Raw genomic sequence first — 15,661 nt, forward strand, 5'->3', positions numbered from 1 at the left:
TGTTGCCAAACAATTTATGGCATCCAAAATAAGTTTTTGTTTACATAATATATTTATATTTATTATTTATTTATAAATACACACAAATATAGTACAAATTTAGAAAACATTTAAATGTATTTGCATGTATATATTTATAGCAATTTAATATATATATATATATATATATATATATATATATATATATATATACATACATATAACATTTAACATTTAACATATAACATTTTTCTTTAATATATGCATGCATGTGTTTTTGTTTATATATACATAATAAATAATAAACTGGACACACATATGATATGTAAACAAAAAACTTTTATTTTGGATGCGATTTATCGCGATTAATCGCTTGACAGATATTACTAAATAACTTAAAATACTAAACAAATAATTAATTATTAATAATTGAAATATATTTCAAAATGACATTAAATTTACAGAATACAGTACAGTACTATAATGAGAAAAAGATAAGCCAAATAATGTTACATAATTATAATATTATTTGTTCAAGCCAGCCTCAACCAATCAACACGCGAGTCCAGCAGTGCCACACCAGCGCGTGGTGCATGCTGGGTAATACTCAGAAAAAGAGCAGGATCTATAGCTCACACTTTCACACTCACACACACTCACACAAACATAGAGAGCGGGATCTGAGCGGGTCTCCCGTGACGCCGGTGCGCGGGATGCGCTCGTGACGATGGGACTCTTCACTCCGGTCTCGTGAGGTAAGAAGATGACTGACAGCTGCGTGACAGCTAGCCGTTAGCACCGAGGCTACAGCTAGTGTTAGCCTGCTAGCATCGCCCATGTTAACCAATGGGTTCTGATGCTACTCTGAGCTCGTATGCTAACAGCCCGAGTTTGCTCTGCTGAATCACTCATGAAACAGTAACACGACTCTTACGGGAACTTAATGTAATAGTTTAGACAGAAGAAGATCATTTTGACTGATTTAAACACTGTATTTTATGCTGTCAGGAGTAATCAAGCTAATGGCTAACTGCTAGCCGTGAGGTAAACATCTCCAAAACCGATTCGATTCTGTCTAAAATCCTAAAAGTCCAGGTTTAATCCAGATTTAATCTAGGATAAACACAGTTTAATCTAAACTAATCTCCTCGTCAGGTTAATAAAGTGTGTGTAGATTGATCAGTTTATGAGCTGAAGGCCTGGTGTTTTTAACAGCTGTGATGAACTGATTTAATAACTTCACTCCTGAAGTGTGTCCTGCGCACTTAAACACTGTCATCTATTTTAGAAACGATATTACTCATAATCCTCATATTACTACATTTTAGTCTTGGTATGTGTAATATGAATGTACCGTTATAGCCTAATTATAGATATTTATAGATGAAGTGTATCATCAGAAGAAAATAAGAGTATCTTCTGAAATGCAGAGGGGTTTTTAATTTGCAGTAATACAAACTAAAGGAGTAAAATAATTAAGATGGACATTTGTTGTTGCTTTCTGATAGTAAAATGTATTTTGTGTGTGTGTGTGTGTGTGCTAGATTATAGACGTCTGCAGTTAAACTGGTTTAAACAAAAATGGTAGTTTAGCACAATTTGCTTTCTGTTCCTGTTTTAATCTTCCTGTTTTTGAAAGTATCATTTTCATAATAATTATAAAATGAATACTCAGTTATGATTATTAATATCAGTTATTTACCAAAGGTTTTGTCCTTACAGGACAGTTGAGCATTACTGTCAGTCAGTCCCATTAAATCTATGAAGATAAATCTTAAATTAATTTACAATAATATAAATCAGAGGAGTAAATAATTCATTTGGAAATCTGTTGATGCTTTTTGAAATATATAATTTTCTTTTTCTTTTTTTGCTTTATAATGTCTGTAAGACATCGGCCACTTAAGTGGTGTGAATGTAAACTGAGGTTTGTTTAAGATCTTGCTGTTTTCACTCAGTCACTCTGTCATTGTTTGAGCCAGCTCTGAGCAAACAGCTCTGACGACGCTCCCAGCGCGAGACAGTGGATCATTTAAAACCCTGTTTAATTTGCTCTGTGCTTTTGCTCTCCTTTGTAAACTATTGCATTGAGTGACGTGGATTTTCCAGACTGATCTGGTTCTCCTGCTCCGCTCGAGTCACCACTTCTCCCGTTAGCACTTAATTAACGTCTGATTTGAAGACGGTCTGTCTTGTTTTAACTCTTGTTGATTTGATTTGAGTTAGACAACAAGAACTTGTTCCTGTTAATGAGCCCTTGAGCACTATCATGATGAGCGCTGTCTACAGAGGGCGATTGCTTAGCGGTGTTACGATGGTGATCAGCGGTTTGAATAAAGAAAATAAGCATGCATTTTATTCATGTCAAGATTAAGAAGATTTACTGATGTTGTGTTCTCAAAGATGGCTTGATGTACTAAAGCACAAGCAGTGTGTGATGATTCACTCACTAGTTAGTTATTTATGGCTTAAAGCATTAACACATATGCAGAGCAACAGCAAAGTGTTGCTTGTCTTTGCAAACACCAGTAATTAGATGTAGGGTGATGCTCATGTACAAAAATGCTTAAGGTCATTAAAGAGAAGAATTAGTGATAATACAGCGTCTCCCTGCTGTTCTCACTGCTGCGATTAAAACATGAAACGTTGCAGAAGAGCTGATTTTCTGTTGCTGTGACAGAAAGCATTTCCAAACGACTTCTTGCATTTCACATTAAATCTGATTATGGGTTTGGAATAATCCTGAGGGCACCCTGACACTTTAATTATATTAGTATCCTTCCAACAGTCTCATTGTGTGACATGCATTGTAGGGCTGCGCAGTTCAGGAGGAAAAACCTGGCTGTGAATTTTTCTGATCATTTAAAAATGAAAGCAAAAATTGTAAATAAAATATCAAACAATACAATAACTATTACTATTGTAATATGTGTTGATGGGCACTTCTCTTTACACAATGGGAAGATGATGGGTGCATGTTGTCCTGTGCGACACAAACTCAGATTAGTAGCATAGATTTTGATGTGGATTAGCATTTACTGTGAACTAGATCATGTTTTGCTTGTGTAAATGAACGCAAAGCCACATCTATGCATCATATTTCTTTTGCCAGAAAAAGAAAATGTTTTCTCAAACAATAACATATCTAGTAACTCTTTTGTGATAACCAGTGTCTAATTGGAAAATATTGATGTGTAAGATTAGATTAAAGGCCCTGAGAATAAATTAACCTCCATTTGTACTAATGGTTTGTGAGTCATATTCCTGAATGCTAATCTGTGCGTGCATGGCTTTGCTTCAGGTGTGAGCTCTCGGCTGTGTTTCTGCTCAAGGCCCCATGGAGCCTGACGTGATACACATGTACTCCTCCTCTCCGCCCCCGATGGAGGATGGCATGGAGGACGAGGACGATGATTTCAGTGACTTCACCGGTGTCCCGAACAGCACCAGCTTCTCTGAGTTCGACACGCCGACCACATTCAACCAGTCTCAGGCTCTGAACGCCACCTCGCCGCCAGAGCTGCTGAGCAACGGAAGGATCGTAGGGCTGTCCGCTCAACCCGCAGGGTCTACGAAAGCCAACGGCGTGACCCCTGGCTCCGGCCAGACCTCCACACCCAATGGCAGAACGGTTAGCGTAGAGGAACTCAAAAAGTTCAGTGAGCACCAAGCTCACATCACATCCTTGGAGTTCACAACAGGGTCTCGGACTGACAGTGATGTCATTGACTGCAATGGCACCGCTGAAGTGCTCACCAACGGTTTCGCGACATTAGACCAAGGTGGAAGCCCGGCCACACCACACAAATCCAACGAATTTGATGTCAGTCCAGATGATTTTGCAGATTTCACTGCCTTTTCTAATGCTGAACACAACCAGCCTTCAGAGACAGACTGGGAACATTCGAACCAAGGATGCGTACCGCCACAGAACGATGCTAGCGACAGCGTTGAAGAGCGCGGCACTAGTTTAGAAGACAATAGCAGGGACTCGAGAAACACAGGGTTTGGCTTCTTTTCTGGAAACTCAGAAAGTCTCAGCAATGGTGACTGGGGTTTCCATGAAGGGTCTGATTTAGATCGAAGGGAGCTAGAAGCTGATACTGCTGAAGTCGTTAGCACAGTGGAACCGCTAGCCCTTAATGGTGTCACTTTTAGTGAAACCGATGAGAACAGGGGGTCGCCCGACTCTATTGGGGATAAGTCTAGTGGCAAGCAATCAGATGAGAAAGTCTCAGAGAATGAGACTTTAGAAATGGAGACGGAAACGGAGACTTCCTTTGGTCGGCCGCTATCGACAGACGCGCTCGAAGAATTCAGCGACTTTAGCATGACGGGATCTGTCCCCTCGCCTCCGCTTCAGGAGGAGACGGCCACTCCGGCCGACCAAAGCCAGCTGGCCGAGGACGACGATGAGGATTTTGGAGATTTCGGTGACTTTGGAGACGCCAGCTCATTTAGCGCGACAGGATTTGCTGATTTTGACCAGCAGGGGGTCTCTCAGCCCGAGCTGGACCAGAATCCCCCACTGGAGGTCGAAGATGATGAATTTGGTGATTTTGACACATCAAAAGAACCTAGTAAAACAGAGCTGGAGGGTGAGGAGGCAACAACGTTTGCTGATTTTCCTGGAAGTGACAGTTTTGCAGATTTTAGCTCTGCACAGGTGGGCGATAACGAAGGATGGCAGGCCTTCTCTGAGCCGGATCCGAGCCAGAAGGAAGAGGAATCGTGGGCAAGGTTTGATGCATCGGCTACAGAAAAAAACAGAGATGATTGGCAGGAAAGCCAACCGGTTACAGCACCCCCTACTGCTGCGGAGGAGCACAAAAGTTGTACAACGGTAGGTCGAATTACTTAAACTTACTAGTTTGATGGTTTATATTAAATTTTTTTACTTTGCCCCATTCTGTGCTTCAGAAAAACTAGCACAGAAAATTAAATCAGATTGAGGAATGAACCTGCACAGGATGGTTTCCTCTGTCTACAGAGCCTATTTAATGTCTGTTTTTTTTACAGATACCTTTCACTAATTAATGAAATGTAATATTTCACCAAGTCACCAAGGCTGCATTTATTTGATCAAAAATACATTTAAAATGGTAATATTGTGTAATATCATTACAATTACAATAAACTGTTTGATGAACAGAAAATTCAAAAGAACAGCATTTATCTGTTGCAACATTCCAAAAGTCCTTTGATCCCCTCTCTATTATAACACAGTTTTCTTCTTTCTTTCTGTGTTTTACGAAGTCTGCACTGCTCAGCCGTTTGGAGAAGCTTTTCCAGGCCAGTTTCGAGCTGGTGGTCGCCCCTCCGGTGGAGGTACAGGTGACCACGCTCGACACCTTCCTCAAACCTCCTGACACCTCACCACAGGAAGACGCTGACAGAGGGCCGACCAATGGGTGAGGAGCTTTATTTGCTTAGTGCTGCTGGTGGCCAGTTACCTCAGTTAAGTCATCTTTATTGTCCTGTGGTGAATGAAACGCTCTCGTTCTCCTCCTGCGGGATCTGTAGGGCACTGCGAGACGTTTGGCAGCAGCTGCAGGATGTTCATAATGCCTTCGGCCTCCGGTACCAGTGGGGCGGCTCTCACACCAATAAAGCACTGCTCTGCTCGCTTGGTATCGACACCAGAAACATCGTGAGTTGTCAAGTGATGGTCAAGTCATGTATATAAGAAGCTGTGTTCTGTGTGTAACTGACTTCTCTTCTGTTTTGATCTCTTTCTCCTCAGCTGTTCACGGGACAGAAAAAGCAGCCTGTAATTGTGCCAATGTATGCTGCCAGTCTGGTGAGTGAAGCCCAGCTGCAGTGAGCTGTGTGTGTGAGAGAATGATGGACGCTGGTTTATTTTAGACGACCTTTAAAGCTCATATGTGTTTAATCAATCATGTTGGTCTGCAGGGGATGCTGGAACCCACGAAAGAGCCGGTGAAGCCCGTCTCCGCCGCTGAAATGATCGCCTCAATCGCTAAATCTCCTTCAGTCACCACGGAGCTGAACACCTGTCCACCTGACACTGCCCAGGTGAGCGTCTTCAGGAACATTCACCTGCTAAAATAGTGCACACATTACACACCCGATTCCAAAAAAGTTGGGACACATTGTGAACAAAAATTGTGAGTAAAAAACACATTGTGAACAAAAATTGTGAGTAAAAAAAGGAATGGAATAATTTACAAATCTCATAAACTTGTTGAAATGTCATGCCCAATTTTGGCTCATTTTGGATTTCATGAGAGCTACACATTCCAAAAAAGTTGGGACAGGTAGCAATAAGAGGCCAGAAAAGTTAATTGTAGATAAAAGGAACAGCTGGAGGACCAATTTGATTAAAACCAGTTTGATTTAAATGGTCATTTTTTGTTTGTCAAAATAAACGAAATAGCTAGACCCCATATAATCTGCACAAATGAAAATGTCAAAACTTTAATTTTAGAACGTGGTTTCTATAGGAAGGTTTGTTTACAATATGTTTGACAAAGCATGCCAAATCAGTATTTACCACAGTTTATATCAGACCTTTCTTAACTTAAAAAAGTTACAGCTTCTATATTTCTAAGTGTAATAACTGGGCGGCAATCATTAATTACATAATAAACCTAGTCCTGCACATAAAAAACAAACAAATGCAATTGTTGCACATTAAAAGTATCGTACAGACAACTAAATGGAACAACTTTTTTCATTTAATTATAATTTTTTGCATTACTTTGTAAAATGTGACATCTGGTCTCTCTTTTTCTGTGGTCAGGAGTCTCTTCCTCCCGTTCAGTTTGACTGGAGCAGCAGTGGCCTTACAAACCCTCTGGACGGTAAGACCGATCAATCGATTCACGAGGAGGAACATCGCTGAGAAACCAGCTTTTCTCATTCTCAAATATAAAGAAACATGTCTCGTGTTTTGAAAACTAAACGCTTGATTAACAGTTCTCCACATCTCTGTTGGATGCTCATGTCCTCTTCACGCTTCTCGCTAACAGAAACCAGCACTAATCCAGTCCCGTAGTTTCATCACTAATCCAGACCTGAGCGTTTGTCAACTTCTGCTTCTCCTGTGTTCTCTTTCTCTCTGTTCCTAACCCTTCTCTCGTCTTTCACCATCCCTCGTTCTGAAGCGAGTGGAGGCTCCTCTCTGCTCAACCTCGATTTCTTCGGCCCTGTGGACGAGTCGCCCTCCGGCACGGCCACCTCCATACCAGGTTTGCTGAAACATTTCCAGTTTAACACCAAAGCTGTCTGTGCGTTCTGGATTTCTGCTCTATTTGCATCTATATCTTTAACCGTCCATTCAGACGATTGTTGTTGCATGCGTGCATGTGCTGGTGTATCACATGTGTGCTGATCTGCGTGTGCAGGTGTGGACCCGGAGCTGTACGAGTTGACCCAGGCGAAGCTGGAGGTCAGCGGAGGCAGCAGTAGAGTCGTGGATGCGTTCGCTCGCCTCATGTCCACCGTGGAGAAGACGAGCACCTCCACCAGGTCAGTGAGCCTCTCACATTCACAGTACTGCTGCTGGGCCACCAGGAGGAGCCACACCACAGAGCGTGAGGGGGTTCAGAGCAGCAGGCTTTCTGTAGGCGTTGACTCCTTATTTGAGCCAACTGCCAAAAGGTTTGATGGTTTTACACAGAATTTAATAAAAATGCAAATAGCCATTTTAATGGGATACCTGGATGTAGGTCATGTGATGCCATCGGTATTTACTACTGTTGTAGTACTTCTGCGTACTTCTGTCGTGCTGCTCATGAAAAGAAAATCCTGTGTGGTACTCGGTTTATTGGTTAATTTAATGATTGCCGTTCAGTAATTACCCTTAGGAAAAATAGGGTTATTTTGCATTTTTGATCCAACTTTTCTAAGTCTGATCAAACAACAATTCAAGATCTGTCTGATTTCTTGTTCTGATCTCCGTCTATTTAGTTTGAGCTCTGTCGGTTTTGTCTGATCTCTTACTCAGATTTGCCTGTTCTGTCTGCTCTCTGTCTGATCTCTCGTTCTGATCTCTGTCTATTCTGTCTGATCTTTGTCTGATCTCTTTCTGATATCTGTTTGATCTCTGACTGGTATCTGTCTGATTTCTGTTTGATCTCTGTCTGATTTCTGTCAGATCTCTGTCTGATCTCTGTTTGATCTCTGTTTGATCTCTGTTTGATCTCTGACTGATATCTGTTTGATTTCTGTCTGATCTCTGTTTGATCTCTGACTGATATCTGTCTGATCTATGTCTGATCTCTGTCTGATATCTGTCTGATTTCTGTTTGATATCTGTTTGATCTCCGACTGATATCTGTTTGATCTCTGTCTGATTTCTGTCAGATCTCTGTCTGATTTATGTTTGATCTCTGTCTGATATCTATTTGATCTCTGTCAGATCTCTCTGATCCCTTACTCTGATATGTCTGATCTCTGTTTTAGATATTTCTCTCTGATGTCCTCTCTCTCTCTGACCGGTCTGATCTCTCTCAGCAGAAAGCCAGTGCAGAAGGAGGAGAATCTGAGTGAAGAGGCTCGGCGAGTGATCTCCGGTCTGCCGGATCTGTCGTTCATGCAGGCTAAAGTCCTCATGTTCCCCTCCACGCTGACTCCTCTCCTCCCCTCCTCCTCCTCGCCCTGTCCCACACCCGACTGATGCGGTCCTCTCCTCCTGCCGTTTCACCTCTTTCTCTGTGTAATGCTCTCCAGCTTTTCACGAAACGGACAGTTATGATTTTAATTTCATCCTTTTGGTTGTCTAGTTCCGGTGTGTCATGTTCCCAGGTGTTTTTAAGTTCAAAAACATTGTCTATGTTAGAGAGAGTGGATAAGATAATCGACTAATGATTGATCGCTTTAGAGGAGAAAAGACTAGTTAATTTTATTAGTAGGATGCGAGTAGAAAAAGAGTTTGTGTTTATATTAGAGCCAATCTGTATATAATCAGGGATGATTTGCTTTGGAGTATTCGTCACAGTTAAGATAGTCTGTATGAGGGAGAACGAGGCACTTTGTTATTTTCAGGTCGTTTGTTTTAATGAAACACTGGCTTAAACGTCCTTCAATGGCACAAATGATGATGTGAATGATCTGATTTGTTTGTAGATACATAAATGCATAGTAATATCGACTTGAAACCAAACCTGCAAATTTTTCTTTAGATTTTGCGTAACAAAGGCCTTAGTTTTTAATCATTTGGGCTATTACATTACAATCAATATTGTTATTACATGTAGGTTTTAGGTTATTTGATTTCGCACAGGCATTAGTGAACACTTTATCATTTTGTTGTGAAAATAGTTTAACAATTAACTCGCTTTCCATCCTGACAGACGGCAACTATACAAACCACATCTCTGCATTAGCTCATGTTTTTCGGTTCTCATTTTGTTTATTATTGTTTTTTTAATGTAGGTTGAAACCACTGTCTTTGGACTCAATTGTAGTGAAGGAATTGTTGAATGAATGATCAACTTGAATATATAAATATATGTATCAAGAATAAGGGACCAATATCTGCTGTATCGGTTTGCTCATGTACCTGTTTTGGTCATTCTGTATCTGTGTTTTATTTACTCTGATAAATCTTAAGTGACTCTTTTGGAGGATGTCTGCTATCACTGTGGTCCTGTACACCAGGAGTGCATGATGGGAAATGTTCGCCAGAAACGTGTTTTCTCACCTTTTGGTTTTTCTGTCTCCTGGATCTTTTGTTTTTCAGTCGTGTCTCTGTTTATTCTGTCTCCTGGAGGATTTTGCACATTGTAAAGATATACAGAAGATCTGCTTACATAGTTAACTGTGGCTTCAGACTGTGTACAGTCAAACTATGGAACATGTAAAAATTGTTATGGGAAAATTCCTATGGAAAACTCATACAGATGAATGATATCTCTAAAGAGCCTGTACCGAGGTCAATCGTGCATGCCCAGGTTCTTAAAAAAACAAACAAGTGTGTAAATTTTCTTTAAGTGTACACAAGAAATTAAAATAATTTAAGAGAAAATGCTGTTTTTGTGTCTTTTCAGTCAAAAACTGAATCAAAGCCACTTTAGTTTGGTATTTTTTTTTTTTTTAATCCTAAATATAACAATTCATATGAAATTTCCACAAGAAAAATACTGAAATAGCATTCTATAACATTATAAAATGGTTGCAATATATTACATTACATCAATGTATTGTGTAGCATTTGATACTGTATCAAAATAAATATACACACAAATGCATATATCTTTTTACCATAGTAACCCTTTTACTAACCCTTTACTTTCATAGTAACATACAATAATACAAAAAAATAGAAAAATTGACCGTAATATTCAGTAGTTTCAAACGTTTTGCACATCAGATTACGAGCCAACCAAAACCTCCATGATGTGATCCAGTTCGTTCAGATCCAGTTTGAACGTCTGAGTAGAGGGAAGCGCTGATTGGCTCGTCCCGCCGTTACCGTAACCAGCGAGCGTCTTGACGAGGTCGTCTGTTACAATGGAGAACACTTTTGATGCGCCTGAGCTCCCGCAGGGGACGTTATCAAACAGCAAGCTGTCTATCTCTGTGAGCAGGAAATCGTCCAATGAGAAATCGGCAAGGAGTGAGGGGGTGTGGCCAAACAGTGACTGGGCGGAGTCAGAGAGAGATGACGCTGAGTCTGTACCGCTGTTCATTTCAGAAAGATCTGGATCTGTGTGCCTGGATTCATCTGAATTTGGGTCTGAGGCGAGCGAGCGGCCTGTCTCTGTAGAAAATAAAGTGGTTATTCCTACAGTGGGACACAGATCTTCAATTTCAGCCAGTGCTGAGGCGAAGCTGTCTTTAAAAACGGAGGATGATGGAGGCTGCTGTCTGGAGATGGACGGAGACAGACAGAGAAACAGATGTCTGTCCTCCTCCAGCTGTGACACGGGCATCAAGCTGCCCTCACTTTGAGCCTCGACCCCGCTGGGGAAGGCCTGGGGTGCCGGGACGTCCTGGATGAGCCGGAGTGTGTTGGTGATGAGCACCCTGCGGGCCAGGCCCGGCTCCGAGTGTCCCGGACGGCTGTGCAGCTTGAGCAGCGAGAGGTTGAGCACGGTCTGCCGCTGGAGCCAGTAACAGACGGGTGACGCCTCCTGAAGACAGCTCATCTTCATCACACCATCATCTTCCTCCTTCTCCAGCTTCCGCTTCAGGCCTTTACCCAACATGTAGCGTATATCTGAGAGAGAAACACACAGAAATTAAGCAAAGCGCATTATATTTATAATATTTTTAATTACTAATTTAAGATTCTATTTTAAAATAGTTGATATATGTGAACCTGGACCTCAAAACCAGTCATATGGATCTTTTTTTTTTTTAATTGAAAAATTTGGACCTGACAATATTTGACAGAGATGCAACTGTTTGAAAATCTGGAATCTGAGGGTGCAAAAAAGTATTTTTTAATACAATTAACTGAATTATTGTTAAGTATTAATTTTAATAGTATCTTCAAAATTAAATTTTAAAGGGACAATAAGTAACTTTTTAGGTATTTTATTATCTAAAATCAATATTTTTATTAATAAATATGCCCTCAATGGTGTACAAATACCTATGCCAATGTTTAAACTAATCCTTGTAAATGAAGAATTTATTATCTTTATATACATGGGATGGGTAGGTCGACGGAGGCTTCCATGTAGTTCCGCCATCTTGCAAAACTATAATAGCAGAGAGGGACAAAAAGTACTAAGCCAACGCGTTTCCACAGCGCGTTTTCGGTCAGAGCCAGAAACGCAGGTGCAGAGCAGTGAGAGGCGCTTGAAACTGCACCGGCAAGTTTAAAAGTCTGGATTGCATTCTTATTATGGACCATACATATGCCGCGCCACAGGAGAAGAAAACATCGTCGCCAAAACAGTCAAAAATAGAACGTAAAAGGAAATGTGACCGTAGATTACAGAAAACAAGAGTTAATGTCGGGGAAGCTTTTTCTAGGTGGAAAGAGCTAATGCTGGATAAAGATTTCAAAAGAGACGCTGAAGTGGCCAGTTTTCTTCTCGACAGGTAAGTCAGTGTTACAGTCTATATTATAATATTTTTTTTATATCTAACAATGCATATAATTCAGAAAATATAACGAATAAATTAGACATAACTACTAATTACAATATTTCATGTTTTCCACAGTCAGTAATTCATACTGTAACATTCGTTTGTTAGTGGTCATGTTGCAGTTTGTTTGAAATAACACACCTGTTCACCTGAAGGAAAACTCGACGAAGTGCTATTAGAAGACATCCTGTCAAAGCTTTTTGGTACATATCGCCTACCGTAGATGCAACGCGCATTTGGAAAAGCGAGGCGCTGGAGAGCAAAATTAGTTTGAATGCAAAATACAATTTCACCACTAGATGGGAGTAATTCCTACTCAGTGTCCCTTTAATGAATAAAATGCAATGTATTAAAATGACAAATTAATAAAAATATAACATATATTAACTTTAAAATGTATATTTTATTTGAAATGTTTTTCTATAATAACATTTTAAAAATAAATTTAATAAAACTTAATTGTTTATTTTATTTTATCTTTAATGAATAAAATGTAATGTAATTACTATATTTAAAACATTTTATTTTTAGTGTACATTTCTTATATTAACATTTTAAATATAAAAAAGTTTTCTGTATTTTAAAATGAATATTCTGCTCAAATGAACTTCTGAAGAGCTACAGCCAGATACACAGTTCAGCAGTGACAGCTCATGACTACACACATGACTGTGGGATTACTGTAAATCACAGCACTGCTCTGACTCACTTCCACTCTTGAACTGATTGCTCAGTAGTTAGAGTAAATAGTTTGTAACAATCATGTGTTCAGGAGAACAACAACTAGAGCTGGACAAATAATGCCCGAGTCACGCAATGCACAAATACATACTGGATCATTAACACTGCGTAAATCAGTTTATATTTGAGAATTCTAGAGCTGTTATGTCTCGAGTGTGATATTGTGACTGTTATTATAGTGTGTACATATGAGGTTTGCATAAGACAACACTGAGCAGACGTGCAAAAATGAACCGAAAGCTCTTATTTTCGTATAAATGCGTGTATATGTATACAGCTAGATTATTTCTTAAGTTAGCTTAGGTCTGAACTGAAGCGCTGCACGCCCACATCAGCTCAGAAGTCAAACTTCAGATGACTTACAGTAAAATGAAAGCTTTACAGCTCTCTCAAGTAAAGGCTGACAGTATTAACCCGTTCCTGGCCGTCCTGCGGGAGCTGCTGCAGTAAACAGCGCTCAACGGACCGAGTTTCATCGCGTTCAGAGTCTTAGCGTGACGTTAACGGGGTTTAGTAGCGCTTAAATCCGACCTGTTTTATTTCGATACATTTTTAAGACAATAGAACACATTTGAAACACTCCATACATTAAAATTCCAAAAGTAAGTTAATACCACACAGTCACACATTAACACAAGTTGTTAAAGCAGCTCACCGCGTGCAGGTCAGACAGGGACACATCGAACTCGTTCGCCGTTCACCGTGTTTCACGCGCAGTCACTCGATCAACAAACGCGCGAGCGGAGTCTTCGACAGTGGCGTCAGTCTCGCAGATGTCCAATGATATTCGCGAACGAATCTTTTGATGGAACCGATTCGTTCGATCCGATTCGCGAAGCTTTTTTTGGCGTTCGAAGGGAAGCATTAGTAACAATTGTATATATATATATATATATATATATATATATATATATATATATACTATAGTGTTTCTGAACCATACTATAGTAAAGTGCTTTAATTAATTTGTTATGGTAATAATATAACAACTATACTAACAGAAACAAATTACCCAATACTGTACTATGTTTCATGCAACTATAGGATATATTATACTACTATACACTAGAGTTTACTGTAGTAAAAACTACAGTATTCATTACAGTTTATCAGTTCACTACTTCACTATACTGTAGCATTCATTAACAAAGTGTTGCAAATAGCCTACAATGTATAGAGTACAATACACTTTACTATAGTATGGTTCAAAACACTATATTTACTATAGATTACTACAGTATATGTACACGTGACTAGTTACAGTAATAACATTACTTTTTACAGTAACAGCTCGTCACTTGGTAACTGTTGATTATACAAAACTTTTAATTAAACATCACTGTCAGTCACCATTGAGAGTTATTTATAACTCTGATCTAGTGTGGGTTTGGTGAAGTGATGAGGCAGAAATATATTGTTTAGAAAGATTTCATGGCATGGGGAAGAAAGTAAAGCATTGTAACTAGTAGTGTAATGTTGACAGACAGAAATAATGTAATAATATTTCTTTTGATAGAAGTAACTAATGAGTAATAAATTACATGTTTTGAGTAAGAGCCCAACATTGTAGATAACATTTGTAGCACTAATGATTTCTCCACAGTATTTTTGTTTACGATAATGTTACTTAAATTTAACTTAAACGTTTGAGGCTAATAGCAACGTTAAAAATAGGTAAATATTGATCTAAACGTGCTGGGAACATGTGATCGCTCAAAAGAATCTTTGTTGAAGGTTTCATTGAAATGAATCGCTCGAGCGAGTCGATTCACAAGAATGAATCGGAGCTCGCGATGCTACAGATGTCACCCCTCCCTCCTTCTCTCCAGTCTGCATATGTCAGTGAACGTGACCTCGTGCTCCGCGCTCCCGTGGAAAAGCCACAAATATGTGAAGCATTTCTTGTGAAGTTCAGCTGAACAACAGCAATCCAGAAAAGAATGATAAATAGAAAAAAAAGCGTGACAAATAGATTGCCCTTATTTCAGTGCAGCTGAATATGTTTATATGTGCATATTTGTCACAGCCAACAGAAATCATCACATGAAGATTCAGAAGATCATCTCAATATGAACTCAAACATCTCTCGGCTTTCTTTTTAAAGATACAAACTCTTACTGGATCATTTATGACTGTACTTTCTAAGAGGAATTCTATAAAAGGGGCTTTCCATGCAAAATTATTTTGATAAATACATTATTTGGAAAATATTTTGTTCCTATTCATTTTTTTCTAGTGTGAATTATTTAATTATTGTGTATAATTAATCTTATAAATATTATAAATCTATGTTTACAACCTAAATTATTTAAATCAACTTTTATTATTTATTATAATCTATTAATTCATTTTAATTATAATTTTGTTGGGGTTCTTTGTTTCCTTTTTATGTATGATCTCTATAATAATCCGTTTTTTATTTAGATTATTTTTTATTTTAATTGATTCATTTTAAACTCATATTTTACACTCTAATTTGTAAAATATATAAATATGTATTAAATATCAGACATTTTAGAACACATTTATTTATATCAACTAATTGTATTAATTATTAATCTTTTTTATTAATTTAATAATTAATATTAATATTTCTATTGGCCCCAGTTTAAAGGCCCCTATTCTAGAAAATGCATCTGACACAAAGATAAAGTTGATATTTAAATAAAGCATAATTTTGATGTCTCCTATCCTAACTATTAAAGACCAAACTCGGAGCAATGCAATGTTCTGTTTCAAGATGAGTTATTTAAAACGAAACAAATCTACATTAGCAGGTAATCAGAATCTTTCTGTGTGTGAAAATGTTTGCAGATATTTCCAGACGGTCCTCATCTCCTTCACCTCACACTGACCAGATGGCCTGAACAAGAGG

General features: G+C 38.9%; 2 protein-coding genes across 5 annotated transcripts; one reads left to right on the forward strand and one right to left on the reverse strand.

Moving 5' to 3' along the window:
- Nucleotides 1-544: 544 nt before the first annotated feature.
- aftpha (aftiphilin a) lies at nt 545-9,970 on the forward strand. Of its 4 annotated transcripts, none has more exons than XM_052546666.1 (10): nt 545-734; nt 3,281-4,822; nt 5,236-5,390; nt 5,503-5,629; nt 5,723-5,779; nt 5,893-6,015; nt 6,743-6,803; nt 7,107-7,190; nt 7,347-7,470; nt 8,461-9,970. In XM_052546666.1, exons 2-10 carry the CDS (start codon nt 3,317-3,319, stop codon nt 8,618-8,620), a joined length of 2,397 nt encoding a protein of 798 aa, XP_052402626.1. In that variant the 5' UTR covers nt 545-734; nt 3,281-3,316; the 3' UTR covers nt 8,621-9,970. The 4 variants fall into 4 exon arrangements, with proteins under 4 accessions (XP_052402626.1, XP_052402625.1, XP_052402627.1 ...); XM_052546665.1 differs by having other exon boundaries at nt 560-734; nt 8,458-9,970; XM_052546667.1 differs by lacking the exon at nt 7,107-7,190 and having other exon boundaries at nt 561-734; nt 8,458-9,970.
- Nucleotides 9,971-10,024: 54 nt separating this feature from the next.
- Nucleotides 10,025-13,595, reverse strand: sertad2a (SERTA domain containing 2a). Its single transcript, XM_052546987.1, has 2 exons — nt 13,442-13,595; nt 10,025-11,164 (listed from the first exon to the last, which is right to left on the reverse strand). The coding sequence occupies exon 2, from the start codon at nt 11,151-11,153 to the stop codon at nt 10,317-10,319; it is 837 nt and encodes a 278-aa protein (XP_052402947.1). The 5' UTR covers nt 11,154-11,164; nt 13,442-13,595; the 3' UTR covers nt 10,025-10,316.
- Between the last annotated feature and the right edge of the window lie 2,066 nt (nt 13,596-15,661).

The sequence above is a fragment of the Carassius gibelio genome, chromosome B1 (assembly GCF_023724105.1).
Source record: "Carassius gibelio isolate Cgi1373 ecotype wild population from Czech Republic chromosome B1, carGib1.2-hapl.c, whole genome shotgun sequence".
Classification (NCBI taxonomy): Eukaryota; Metazoa; Chordata; class Actinopteri; order Cypriniformes; family Cyprinidae; genus Carassius; species Carassius gibelio.

Excerpts from the sequence above, each read along its gene's own strand:
- aftpha (XM_052546665.1), top strand. The coding sequence starts at position 3,317 with ATGGAGCCTGACGTGATACACATGTACTCCTCCTCTCCGCCCCCGATG. Across the intron at positions 7,191-7,346 it reads CACGGCCACCTCCATACCAG|GTGTGGACCCGGAGCTGTAC; the intron begins GTTTGCTGAAAC and ends CTGCGTGTGCAG. Across the intron at positions 7,471-8,457 it reads AAGACGAGCACCTCCACCAG|CAGAAAGCCAGTGCAGAAGG; the intron begins GTCAGTGAGCCT and ends GATCTCTCTCAG.
- sertad2a (XM_052546987.1), bottom strand. The coding sequence starts at position 11,153 with ATGTTGGGTAAAGGCCTGAAGCGGAAGCTGGAGAAGGAGGAAGATGAT.